We start from the raw sequence: 13,451 nt of genomic DNA, 5'->3' as shown, positions 1-13,451 counted from the left end.
TGTATATAGCCTTCCAGAATCCAGGATCACTACCACAGCATGATGAGGCATCAGCGAAGGACTTTGTGAAAAGCTGTAAAAAGTAGATGTTTATTAATATATCATTTTCATATAATTTACATTTCCCAAGGTATCTCTACCTCCTACAGGGCATTCCTTCTAACAATTTAAAAAAGGAAAAACCAGTTAGCAAAACTAACCAACACATTGAAAAAGTCTGATATAGATATAATATTCAAATGTACCCACCTTTGCAAGAAAGGGGAGAAAATGCCTTTTCATGTCTCTTCTTTGGAGCTAATCTTGGTCATTATAATTTGTGAAGGCCTTTTAATCAGTATAAAGCAATTGCTACAACAAAGAGGCCAGCAATACCTAGAAATTTGCCTCCACTAGCAAACTTTGCCAAGCAGAGAGATGTGGTAGCAGTGAGCAACAGTGATTTAGAATGTAAACTCCTTTGCAAAATCTTTTGGGGGAGGATAATAGATAATTAGGAGCAGCATCACCTCATAAAACATTGGAAAGTCACGGAGGGGAAAAATCAGTTCACAGAAAGCTTGGTGAGAGAACCAACTAAGTCAGATTATTCTCAGAACTTTTCCATTTGATGGCAAGATTATGAAAAGAGAATAACAAATGGAGAAAAATGGAAGATATGCCAAGATTTCTCTAACACACTGTTTTCTCCATAAATGTCAGTGAATAGAGGACATTTGGACATCACTGTCTCCTATGTGCTGCATGAAGAAGTAAAAATGGTCCTTAAGCAAATGCAGACAAGAACAGCTTGATAAAATCCAACCTATTCAGAGGACAGCTATGCTGGAGGTTCTTAAAAAAATGTTTATTAATATATTATTTTAATATAATTTACATTTCCCAAGATATCTCTACCTCCTAGAGGTATTCCTTATAACAATTTAAAAAAAGAAAAACCAGTTAGCAAAACTAACCAACACACTGAAAAAGTCTGATATACAGACCCTGAGCACATAATTTTGAGAGAGCTGAGGGAGCCCTTCTCAAACAATTTGAAGGAAGGGAAGATGTCAAGCAACTGCAAAAATCACAGACATTATTACCACCAAAAAATGATGATCAAGAGGATATCAATAACTACCCATATGCCTTTATCTCAACCAAATCTTTATATTCCAATACTCCAGTGAGTCTGTGATCTCACCAATCAATAAATCAAATTCATCCATTAAGTTCTTCCCAGGATATGCTCATTACTTCTAATCTCATCATCATGCTACCAACTCTAGCCTTGACACCATCTCCCTCAGCCTCCTCTCCCCTCTGATTGGAGGACTTTACCTTCCTTTATAGAGGGCAGAAATTGCATTTTCAACTCACTCCACTCTACATCTGCTGCTCTGCCTAGTTTCAACTCCATAGAACAAGATTCTTTCACCTACTCCCTTTTCTGCCTCCTTAAGGGCAGGGGCTCTTTTTTAATGGCATCCCCAGCACTTAGGACAATGCCTGGCACAAAGTAGGTGTTTAATAAATGTTTATTGGATTACCATATGCTAGGTGCTAGAAGTGCATGCATTAACATCTCATCCTCCAAAGATATAGACAGCAATCCATATATTCCTCCTCATCCCATAGGACTCTTGTCCATTCCTCTAACCAATCCCACCAAATTTCTGGGGCCCTTACTTATATTTATTTTATTTATTTAATATATCTTATATATAATATATTTATTTATACTTATTTATTGCGTGGACGTTCATGGATACCAACGCATGGAAGCATGGGCTCTTGCTGTGTGATCGGCCCATCTTTTTTCTGGTTATAAATTTCTGTTAGTATCCTTTACATTGGTTCTCCAATTTGAAGGTATAGTAGAGAGGGTTCTGGGCCTGGAGTCAGGAAGACCTGAGTTGAAATCCAGCTTTGCTTACTCAGACCCTGCACAAATCACTTGACCCTTGAGTGCCTCAATATCTTCAACTATGAAATGAGGATAATAACACCGACATCACAGGGTTGTTGTAAGGCTCAATGAGAATATTTTTTTTTAATTTAAATTTATTTATTTAACATATTTGGTTTTCAGCATTGATTTTCACAACAGTTTGAATTACAAATTTTCTCCCCATTTCTACCCTCCCCCCCACTCCAAGATGGCTTATATTCTGGTTGCCCTGTTCCTCAGTCAGCCCTCCCCTCTATCACCCCCCTCCCCTCTCATCCCCTTTTCCCTTCCTTTCTTGTAGGGCAAGATAAATTTCTACACCTCATTGCCTGTGTATCTTATTTTTTAGTTGCATGCAAAAACTTTTTTTTTTGAACATCTGATTTTAAAACTTTGAGTTCCAAATTCTTTCCCCTCTTCCCTTCCTACCCACCCTCCCTAAGAAGTCGAGCAATACAACCTAGGCCACACATGTATCATTATGTATAACCCTTCCACAATACTCATGTTGTGAAAGGCTAACTACATTTTGCTCCTTTTCAACCCATCCCGCTTTATTGAATTTTCTCCCTTGACCCTGTCCCCTTTCCAAACTGTTTGTTTTGATTACCTCCACCCCCATCTGCCCTCCCCTCCATCATCCCCCCCCCCCCCGCTTTTATTTTTTTTTTATCTTCCTCCCTCTTCTTTCCTGTGGGGTAAGATACCCAACTGAGTATGTATGGTATTCCCCCTCAGGCCAAATCTGATGAGAGCAAGGTTCACTCATTCCCCCCTCACCTGCCCTCTCCCCTCCTCCCACAGAACTGCTTCCTCTTGCCACCTTTACGTGAGATAATCCACCCCATTCTATCTCTCCCTATCTCCCTCTCTCAGTATGTTGCTCTCTCATCCCTTAATTTAATTTTATTTCTTTTAGATATCTTCCCTTCATCTTCAACTCACCCTGTGTCTGCTCTCTCTCTTTTACATATATATATATACATATATATACACACATACACATATAAACAGACATATATATATATATACCCATACATACATATACACATACATACATACACATTCTCTTATATATATACATAAACATATACATATATATATGCATATTCCCTTCAACTACCCTAATACTGAGGTCTCATGAATCATACACATCATCTTTCCATGTAGGAATGTAAACAAAACAGTTCAACTTTAGTAAGTCCCTTGCAATTTCCGTTTCTTGATTACCTTTTCATGCTTCTCTTGATTCTTGTGTTTGAAAGTCAAATTTTCTATTCAGTTCTGGTCTTTTCATTGAGAAAGCTTGAAAGACCTCTATTTTATTGAAAGTCCATATTTTGCCTTGGAACATGATACTCAGTTTTGCTGGGTAGGTGATTCTAGGTTTTAATCCTAGCTCCATTGACCTCCGGAATATCGCATTCCAAGCCCTTCGATCTCTTAATGTAGAAGCTGCCAGGTCTTGGGTTATTCTGATTGGGTTTCCACAATACTCAAATTGTTTCTTTCTGGCTGCTTGCAGTATTTTCTCCTTGATCTGGGAGCTCTGGAATTTGGCAACAATATTCCTAGGAGATTTCTTTTTGGGATCTATTTGAGGAGGCAATCGATGGATTCTTTCAATTTCTATTTTGCCCTGTGGCTGTAGAATATCAGGGCAGTTCTCCTTGATAATTTCTTGAAAGATGGTATCTAGGCTCTTTTTTTGATCATGGCTTTCAGGTAGTCCAATAATTTTTAAATTATCTCTCCTGGATCTATTCTCCAGGTCAGTGGTTTTTCCAAGGAGATATTTCACATTGTCTTCCATTTTTTCACTCCTTTGGTTCTGTTTTATAATATCCTGATTCCTCATAAAGTCACTAGCTTCCACTTGCTCCAATCTAATTTTTAAAGTAGTATTTTCTTCAGTGGTCTTTTGGACCTCCTTTTCCATTTGGCTAATTCTGCCTTTCAAGGCATTCTTCTCATTGGCTTTTTGGAGCTCTTTTGCCATTTGAGTTAGTCTGTTTTTTAAGGTGTTGTTTTCTTCAGTGTATTTTTCAGTATTTTTTTGGGTCTCCTTTAGCAAGTCATTGACTTGTTTTTCATGGTTTTCTCGCATCCTTCTCAGTTCTCTTCCCAATTTTTCCTCTACTTCTCTAACTTGCTTTTTCCAAATCCTTTTTGAGTTATTCTGTGGCCTGGGGCCAGTTCATGTTTTTCTTGGAGGCTTTTGTTGTAGGCTCTATGACTTTGTTGTCTTCTTTAGGCTGTATGTTTTGGTCTTCTTTGTCACCAAAGAAAGAATCCAAAGTCTGAGACTGAATCTGGGCGCGTTTTCACTGCTTGGCCATATTCCCAACCAACTAACTTGACCCTTGAGTTTTTCAGTGGGGTATGACTGCTTGTAGACTAACGAGTTCTATGTTCCACGTTTGGGGGGGAGGTGCCAGCTCTGTCAGACCTGCACTGCTCCTTCCCCAAGAACCCCCAACCCGAACTGGGCTTAGATCTTCGGCAGGCTGTGCACCCCTGCTCTGATCCGCCACTTAATTCCTCCCACCAGGTGGGCCTGGAGCCGGAAGTAACAACAACTGTAGTTGCCCCACCTCCGCTGCCCCCGGGGCTGGAAGCCGAACCGCGAACTCCTTCCACTCCCGCAGCTTTTCCCACTAACCTTCTCCGCAGTCTTTGGTGTTTGTGGGTCGAGGGGTCTGGTAACTGCCGCAGCTCACTGAATAAGGGCGCTAGGGCCCCCTCCGCCTGGCTTCTGGTCTGGATGGTCCACGCCGCTCAGGCTGGGCTCTGCTGCACTCCGTTCCCAGCTCCCAGCTCCGTGTGGAATAGACCTCACCCAGAGACCATCCAGGCTGTCCTGGGCTGGAGCCCTGCTTCCCTCTGCTGTTCTGTGGGTTCTGCCGTTCTAGAATTGGTTCAGAGCCATTTTTTATAGGTTTTTGGAGGGACTCGGTAACAGAGCTCACTCTAGTCCCTGCTTACCAGCTGCCATCTTGGCTCCGCCCCTCTCAATGAGAATATTTATGAAGCACTTAGTATAGTGCTTGGCACATACTGGGTGCTTAATAAACGCTTGTTCCCTTCTCCTCCCTTCTACAGCTATTTCATACTTTCTTGATATGTGAGAGCCACTGAAGGAAGTTACCTCTGGTTTTGCCTCTTTTGGGGAATCTTGTAGAATCTTGACACACGCATAGGAATTAACTTGTTGAAAGGGAATCTTTAAAGCTACATTGTATTCTAGTCTACTCCCTCTTTCTCAATATCCAGTCAATGAGCAATAAGCATTATATTGTCTGCATCTTTCCCATGATGACACATGGCTGTGAATAAGGCAATTTACAAGGACTCAAAATCTGGAGTCATCCAAGGGACTACGGAGAGGGCAGTGGGCGTGTAGGCTGCATGCAGCAAGATGATTGGAGAAGTAATGAAAAAATAAAGAAAAGTATCAGCAGACTAAGAAAGAGAGCCACCAGGGAAGGACAGGAACCAGGCATGACAAAATGCATAGCTAGCCCACTGGGCTATGGTACCCACCTAATGTCGGAGAGCAAAGGCGTGAACCCCAGAGAGAGGGGGCCCACTGGAAGAATAGGGGTGGTTGGGTTGTGAGCTGCACCAAAGGAGGGAGTTCCTACGTCCGGGAAATCTGCAAGAAACCCTTCCCGGTTCCCCTTAATGCTAGGGCCCTCCTCGTGTAAAGTTGCCTCGGATTCATCATCTTGGGGTGCGTAGTGATTTGTATGTGCCCCCCCCCCATTAAACTGTGAACTGGGGGGCAGGGATTGTTTTTGCCTTTCTTTGTATCCAAAACACTTAGCACAATGCTTGGCACACTTTGTGGGTTTTTAATAAAGGCTGGCTAACTTGACAAATCCATTAAAGGAACCACGTGTACTTGTTTGGGCGCAGGGACTCTATAGGCCCGGCCCTGCCTTAATCAGGGCAACCGCCCAATTAACTTCGATTGGTTGTTTGCGTCTGGCTCCGCCCCACCCTCTGTAGGAGAGGGGCGATTTTCGGGGCGCGCATGCTCAGTCTGGACAAGGAACCGCGTATAGACATTTTAACGCTTTAGAGAGTGGGCAAATGGCTCGATAAACTTTCTTTGTGATGAATCCTGCGGGTCTTGGGTTCAAGAGACACTGTGGCACTCACACGGAATAGGAAGATGAACTAAGATAACCGAATTGGCGTAAAGCTGCCGCGTTTACTCGGTGTAGGGTAGGATTTCTAGGAAGAGCTCACCGAGCATGAGCGGAAGTGGTGCGTCATTTTTGGTGACCTCAATGACAACCGGCCGTGAAAATACTTTTTTCGTCTCTCTCGTTTCACTCACAGGCAAAGGGGCAAACTCACGTACACGTCGGCAAAGGGCAGTGCATTCGAACGAGTATCACACTGCCCAATGGCGTTCTAGTTTCCTTTGGTAAAGATGGTGGAGGTTGAGGAAACCAATAGGAAGAATGCTTCCGGGTCGCCGTGTGCCCTGATCTAAGATGGCGGACGAGGCCACCCGGCGTGTTGTGTCCGAGATCCCGGTGCTGAAAACGAACGCCGGGCCCCGGGATCGGGAGCTGTGGGTGCAGCGACTCAAGGAGGAGTACCAGGCTCTTATCCGGGTTGGTAACGATTCTTCGGTCGTCTGGGTTGGGGGAGGGGAACGGTGGAGAAATGGGTTCTTGGAAAATAGGCTCCGGGCGGAAGCTACTTCCGGTTTTTCTTTTGGGGTGGGGGGCGCCTTTCCCCAGACCCGCAAGATACAACTATTTGGAGGAAGGGTGAGAGAGAAAGTTTTCCATTTCCAAGCCACGCGCCTCGCGGACCTTGGCGTCGCCCCCTTAGGTGCAGAGCGTTAGTGGGGCGCCTGCAGGAACGTGACGTGTCCCTCCTGCCCAGGACTGTGCCCTGGGGCCCCGGATGAAGCCTCCCTAAGGCCAGTACTCCAGTCCATACGCGGGGCTCAGCTCTCTGTGCTCCGTTTCTCGGATTTCTTCTCGCTGAAAGACTTTCTCCCGGGGAGTGCGGCCGCCTGGGGCAGGGAGCACGGAGGGAGTGGAGGCGATGATCTGGAGCCTTCGATGAACAGATGCTTCCCCCTCGCCCCACTCCCAGCCCCGATCCCCAGCTCCACACTTCACTGCCCGCTGGACGATTTCACCCTAGAAGCCCCTGAAGCAGAAAGGCACTGGGCGTCTCAAACTGGACGCGTCCAAAACAACTCGTTGTCCTTCCCATTAAACCCACCCCTTCTCCAGATTTTCCTGTTTCTGTTTGAGGGCACGACCATCGCAGGTTCACAGGCTGAAAGTCTTGACTCTTCCTGCCTCTCTCCGATCCTCTCAATGTTCAGTCACTTGTGTCTGCCAGCGTAGCTTAAATCTGCTCCCTTTTCTTCATATGCGCGGCCGCTGTGATTCAGAACCTTTCTGAATCTTGCCTGGACTACTACTGTAACATCCTTCCAATTTCAGCCTCTGCTTCCAGCCTGTACTCCACCCAGCTAGCCAAGTTAATATTCCTAAAACATACATCCAGCCAAACCGTTTGCCTCCTCAAAATCTTCAGTGGTTTACTATTGCTCTAAGATAAAATACAGAGTTCTCAAGGCTGGCTTTTAGAGGTCTCTACACCTTCATGTTATTCTTTTCACACTGTAATATTTAACAATAGTAATGATAATAATGGGTTTTGTCATAATATTTATATTACATAATTTTTTTATATTTATATAAATGTATAATAATATTTTCATATAACACCTACTATGTGCTAGGCACTGTACTGCCACTTTAGAAATATTCTTTTAATCCTCCCAGTAACCCTGGGAGATAGGTGCTATTATTTCCATTTTTCAGTTTAGGAAACTGAGGCAAAGTCTCTGTTAAATTAAATCAAAGCTAGGCCCTTTTCTAGTAAAACAGGAAGGTAGTTGGTGTTGTGTTAAATGACTTGTCCATGGTCACACATGTTTTCCTGACTCTAGGCCCAGTCCTTTCCTTTGGGCTACCTCAGTGCTATATACCAGGGCTGTCCAACCGTAGGTTTTTATTGAAAACAATAGAAAATATATTTTGATTTGCCATTTTAGTGAGAGCTTTGTGGTAGCTCAACTTCGTTTACTAAAGCATTTAAGTAAATTTCTATGCTTGTAGGCCAGTGTATAAATCACATTGGGGGCCTGCATGTGGTCCTCAGGCTATATACTTTAGCCAAATTATTTGACTTGCTTTGTTTGTCCTTCTGTTTCGAAGAGGACCATGGCATCAGGGAAATGATGACATGACTTGCAGGTGACTTTAATATAAGTAAGGGAGGGCTGTGCAAGGTTACCAGTTTTACTGTCTCCTCCAGAGCCCTCTGAATCCAGTGACCAGATACTCATCAGAACGACTGGATATGACCCAGGATGCGATGGGAGACCCTGGCTCTTTTAAGCTAAGACTTTTTTATGTACTCACTGGGTTTAAGGTTTTGTGAAAGAAGGAAGAAAAGAAAAAAGAAAGAAAGAAATATAGCCAGTAAACCCCAAGTTAAGTGGGAAGCTCCTGGTCATCAAAATTTACCTGCCTTTGGAGAGGAGGAGAGGGAGAGGACGAGGATGAGTTGAGTTTCCCAACTAGCTGGGTCCCCATTCAGACAGCTGGGTCTACTCACAGATTGTGTTTGGCCTTGGTTTTTGAAGAGGACCATGGCATCTCCCTTTTTTGTTCACAGAACTTTAAAGCCAGTTCACTCTGAAGCTCATAGGTTGGACCACAATAGGTGCTTGCCCAATCTCCGCTTAATGGCTGTATTTTGGACCCTCTTGGCTTAGGGTGAATGTCAATGGTAACTTTCTTTTTGGAACAGCAACCCTGAGGGTGGCTTGATTTTTTTGTTTTTCCTTTTTTTTTCTAATTAAAGGGGCCATCCCTTGACTTACTTCTTAAAGAGGCCTATTCCCTGAATGTTATCTCACTCTGGCCTTAACCTAAAAGGGCCAGGGTCTCCCATTGCATCCTAGGTCATCTCCAGTCATCCTGATGAATATCTGGTCACTGGATCCAGGAGGCTCTGGAGGAGAAAGTGAAGCTGGTGACCTTGCACAGCCCTCCCTCACTCAAATCAAAGTCAAAGCAAGTTCAACTTACTATATAACCTATATTTCCCTGGCTTTGCACAGGATTTTCCCCATTACTAGAAGCCACTCCATCACCACCACTTAGAATCCCTAGCTTCCTTGGACTTGCTCCTTCTTACTCAAGGTCTCTGGTTAGTGTTGTTTTCCTCCTCAAATAACTTGTATTTATCTGCATAAATATTTTAAGGACATCATTCCCAGTAAACTAGAAGCTCTCTGAGGGCAGAGGACTATTTCATTTTTGTCTTTTATTCTCAGGAACTCAGTGCTATATACATAAATCATATTAAGTATCTATTGAATTAAATTGAAGCTGGGTCCTTCACTAGTCAAACAGGAAGGTAGCTGGTGTTGTGTATAGATCACTAAACTGGAAATCAGAAAAGGTGGTTTCTGCTGTGTTTCTATTACAGATGTGTGGCTTCACCTTTCAGGGCCTTAATTTTGCAATAGCTTGCTGGTGGGTCTGCCTGCCACAAGTCTCTCCCCACTCTAGCCAGCCCTATACGCAGCTGTCAAAGTGATCTTCCTAAAGTACAGTCTGACCATGTCATTTCTTGACACTGCTGCCCCCCCCCCCCCCGACTCAATCAACCCCAGTAGTTCTCTGTCACCTCCAGGATCAAATGTAAAATCCTCTATTTGGCATTCAAAGTCCTTTATAACCTGTTCTTCCCTGCTCCAGTCTTCTACCTTATACCCCTCCACATACTCCTCAGTTAAGTGACAGTGGTTTGCTTGTGGTTCTTCAAACAAAACATTCCATTTCCTGACTGGGCATTTTCAAACTGGCTGTTTCTCTTGCCTGGAATGCTCTCCTTTCTTCTCTTATTTTTAGTTTACAACACTCAGTTCTGCATGAGTCTGAGTTCCAGATTTTCTCTCCCCCCACCCCACCCCCTTCCCAAGACGGCACGGAATCCAATATATCTTATACATATACTTTGCGTTGAACTTATTTACATAGTAGTCAAGTTGTAAAGAAGAATTATGACCAATGGAATGAATCATGAGAAAAAAGAAACAAAACCAAAAAAACAAAAAAGAGAAAGAAAAAAGAGCAAATAGTTTGCCTCAATCTGCATTCAGACTCCATAGTTCTTTCTCCTCTCCCTTATCTCAAACCCCCTGGCTTCCTTGAAGCTCCAGCTAAAATTCCTCCTCCTACAGGAAACCTTTCCCAATCTTTCTTAATTCTAGTGCCTTCCCTCTGTTGATTATTTTCAGTTTATCCCATATATGATTTATTTTTACTTAGGTATTTGCCTGTTGTCTACCCTGTTAGTTTGTGGGCGTCTTGAAAGCAGAGACTATCTTTTACCTTTTTTGTGTGTCTCTAATACTTAAAACAGTGCCTGACACATAGTAGGCCCTTAGTGTTAATTGGTCCTTAGAATAGGTTTCATGGAAAGAGCCTTTTGCTATGAGAAATCTGAAAGTTTTAAGGAGATGGAGATATCCATAAATTCTTTCCTCACCTTCCCCTCCAATTCTCCAGATGAAATTTTCTGTTACAGTGAAAGTGTGGAGTAGAAATTTTGTGGATCTTTTGTGTTGTAGTGTGGGCTATGACTGGTTGGGGAAGTCCCAAGCTGGCCCAGCAGAGCTAAGCTTAAATCCTAGCATTACTTTACCTCAGGCACATCACTTAATTCCCCCCATCTTCAGTTTTCTCATTTTGTAAAAAAACAGATTATAAAATTTGGAGTACTTGCCTCACACAGTTGCCAGGAAAGTGCTTTGCAAACCTTAGTGTGTACTAAATATCTTTTGTCATTTGCCAAATCTTCCTGCTGATATTTGTCTGGGTATATTGAAGAAAGGCCTCTTGGTTTCTTCAAAGGGGTATCTTCTTTGCCCTACAAGGAGTACCTTTTTGATAGTACACAGCCAGGGCAAGGGAGAGAATAACTCACATTTTTAGTACTTGTTGAACATTTTCTCATTTGTTCCTCAAAATGAAGTGGTGCAGATATTATCCCCAGTGTACGAGTACGGAGTCGAGGAATCAGAGGATTATGTAACATGGTCACATAAGAAGAGCTAGGACTCATACCTAGTCTGAGTTACAGATCCCTAGTGATCTATTCTATCTGATAGGAAACCAATCCACATCTATTTGGAACCTCAGCCTTTGGCATGGTCAAAGGTGACCCAGGTCAAGGCCCCAGGGATTGTTAGGCTATTCTGAGAGGTCATGTGGCCACATTTCTCCAAGGTGATCGGAGAATTCTCTTCCCTCTGAGCTGCCTCAGAGGTGTTTTCAAGTTTCCCATCACTGGAGATTTTCAAGTGAAGGCTTTATGACTACTTGTTGGTAATTTTGTAAATATCCCAACAGGGTATGGGTTGGACTAGATAACCATTGAAGTGCTTTCTAGCTTTTAAGTCTTTGATCCTATAATCCCTCTGTACCTCTAGTACGTGGAGAATAACAAGAATGCTGACAATGACTGGTTTCGACTGGAGTCCAACAAGGAAGGGACCCGGTAGGCAAGGCCTCTGGGGAGGGGTGGGGCAAGGGTGCTTGGGTGGGTCAGATTAGGGGTCTGGCACTACAAGTCTCACACTGGGGGCTTTCCCTATTCATCTTTCTTTCTAATCAACCTAGTGCTTGGCTAATGCTTCAAACACAGCTCCCAGGTTTCCATTTTCTCCCACTTCTTGCCCCACAATGGTCTTTCCAGGCCTAACCCAAGCTAAAGAGTCTGTGGGGTGTGGGTAGAAAAGAGGGGAAGAGAAGTGGATCTGAAATCTTGGAATTTATTACAGATGGTTTGGAAAATGCTGGTACATCCATGACCTACTTAAGTATGAGTTTGACCTCGAGTTTGACGTGAGTGTGGTGGGATAGAAAATATGGTGGTGGGGGAAACGGGGGAACCTTCAGCATGCAGATCACCTCTTGGGCTAAGGAGAACTATCTGAAGGGATGAGACTGGGATTTGGGGAGATAAGGGCACTTTGGGGCGAGCATCGCTAACCAAGAGGCATCTCCATGGCCAAGGTTCCCCCCTGCAGGGGGAAGTTCCTGACTCTTTTATTTTTCTAGATCCCGATTACATATCCCTCTACTGCACCAGAGATTGCTGTCCCTGAACTGGATGGAAAGACGGCAAAGATGTATAGGTTGGGACTGAATTGGAGATGGGAAAATGTTGGGAGAAGGGAGCTCAATCTAATGTCTTTCATGTCAGAGGGGTTTTTAACCTACCTTTTGCCAAGGATGGGATGGGGGAAGTTGTTGGCCCTTATCTTGACTTAATTTGCCAGGCAGAGGAAGGACATTTCCTTTCCTGTTGCTGTTATATCCTGTCGTTTGGGAGCCTCAAGTCTTTTCACTTTCTTTTTCTCTCTCTCAGGGGTGGCAAAATATGCCTAACTGAACACTTCAAACCTTTATGGGCTAGGAATGTACCAAAGTTTGGACTGGCTCATCTCATGGCTCTAGGGGTAAGTATGGTGGTATATGGTGATCTATATCTTATAGATACCATATATAAAAATAGGTGTCAGGGAATGGCCAGAGATGTTATAAGAAAGGTAGCTGAGAATTACAGAGGGTTGGAAATATTGCTGGATTCCCCCCAAAAATCTCTCAAGATCGAAATTTCTGTTGGGTCAAAGTATGCAGTGAAATTTCTATGGATTCCTTATTCTGTAGCTGGGCCCTTGGCTGGCAGTAGAAATCCCAGACCTGATCCAGAAGGGGGTGATTCACCACAAAGAGAAGTAATGTCTCTGCCTGAACTTCTGATGTACTTGGCTCCTGCCTCCTTCAGCTATCACCACTTTCATCCACCCAGCTGATATAGTGGGCCTTCTCTGCCTTTTGCTTTGAAGTTGCAGTGACTGGGCCTCTGGGTTGCATTGCTGTAAATAAGCTTTGCCCCTACTGGTAGTCTGGCATCACTTGGGGACAGGGCTGAGAGCGCCTGGCAGACGTTGGGACCATGATTCTACCACTACCCCACTACTTGGAAAGCTGTGAGGATCCTGGAGAGATGCAGCTTGTGTCACCTCCTCTGCTGGAGGCAGTAGCTAAGTCCTCCTTGAATAAAAGCTGCTTCCCTTGGCTCCGGTGTCTCATTCATTTTTGCTTGAGGAAGGGGGAGGGCAGAGGGAAGAGGTGTCAACAATTAACAACTGGCAATAGACATGAAGTGGGCAAGTTGCAGTGGCTGCCTCTGACCTAGAACATAAAATACAAATTTTTCAGCCTGGCATTTAAGATCCTTCATTCTCCCAAACTACTTCTTCAGTCTTACTTAATACTGCCTCTTTTCTCATAATCTATATTCCAGGCACAATAGACTATTAGCTGTTCAGAATCATTCTGCTTTCTGCCTCCACGTGTGCAAGCCTTCCCTCATGCCTAAAACATGTTTC

General features: G+C 43.8%; 1 protein-coding gene across 2 annotated transcripts; it reads left to right on the top strand.

The window, feature by feature from the left end:
• The first annotated feature begins 6,011 nt into the window (after positions 1-6,011).
• UFC1 (ubiquitin-fold modifier conjugating enzyme 1) lies at positions 6,012-13,139 on the top strand. 2 transcript variants are annotated; one of them, XM_036766372.1, is made up of 7 exons: positions 6,012-6,163; positions 6,281-6,561; positions 11,484-11,551; positions 11,835-11,898; positions 12,115-12,191; positions 12,425-12,515; positions 12,727-13,139. In XM_036766372.1, the coding sequence occupies exons 2-7, from the start codon at positions 6,439-6,441 to the stop codon at positions 12,796-12,798; spliced, it is 495 nt and encodes a 164-aa protein (XP_036622267.1). In that variant the 5' UTR covers positions 6,012-6,163; positions 6,281-6,438; the 3' UTR covers positions 12,799-13,139. The 2 variants fall into 2 exon arrangements, with proteins under 2 accessions (XP_036622267.1, XP_036622266.1); XM_036766371.1 differs by having other exon boundaries at positions 6,012-6,561.
• Positions 13,140-13,451: the final 312 nt, after the last annotated feature.

The sequence above is a fragment of the Trichosurus vulpecula genome, chromosome 7 (genome assembly GCF_011100635.1).
Source record: "Trichosurus vulpecula isolate mTriVul1 chromosome 7, mTriVul1.pri, whole genome shotgun sequence".
Taxonomy (NCBI): Eukaryota; Metazoa; Chordata; class Mammalia; order Diprotodontia; family Phalangeridae; genus Trichosurus; species Trichosurus vulpecula.
The sequence above is the reverse complement of the archived record's forward strand: the minus strand, read 5'-3'. Positions and strand labels throughout refer to the sequence as shown.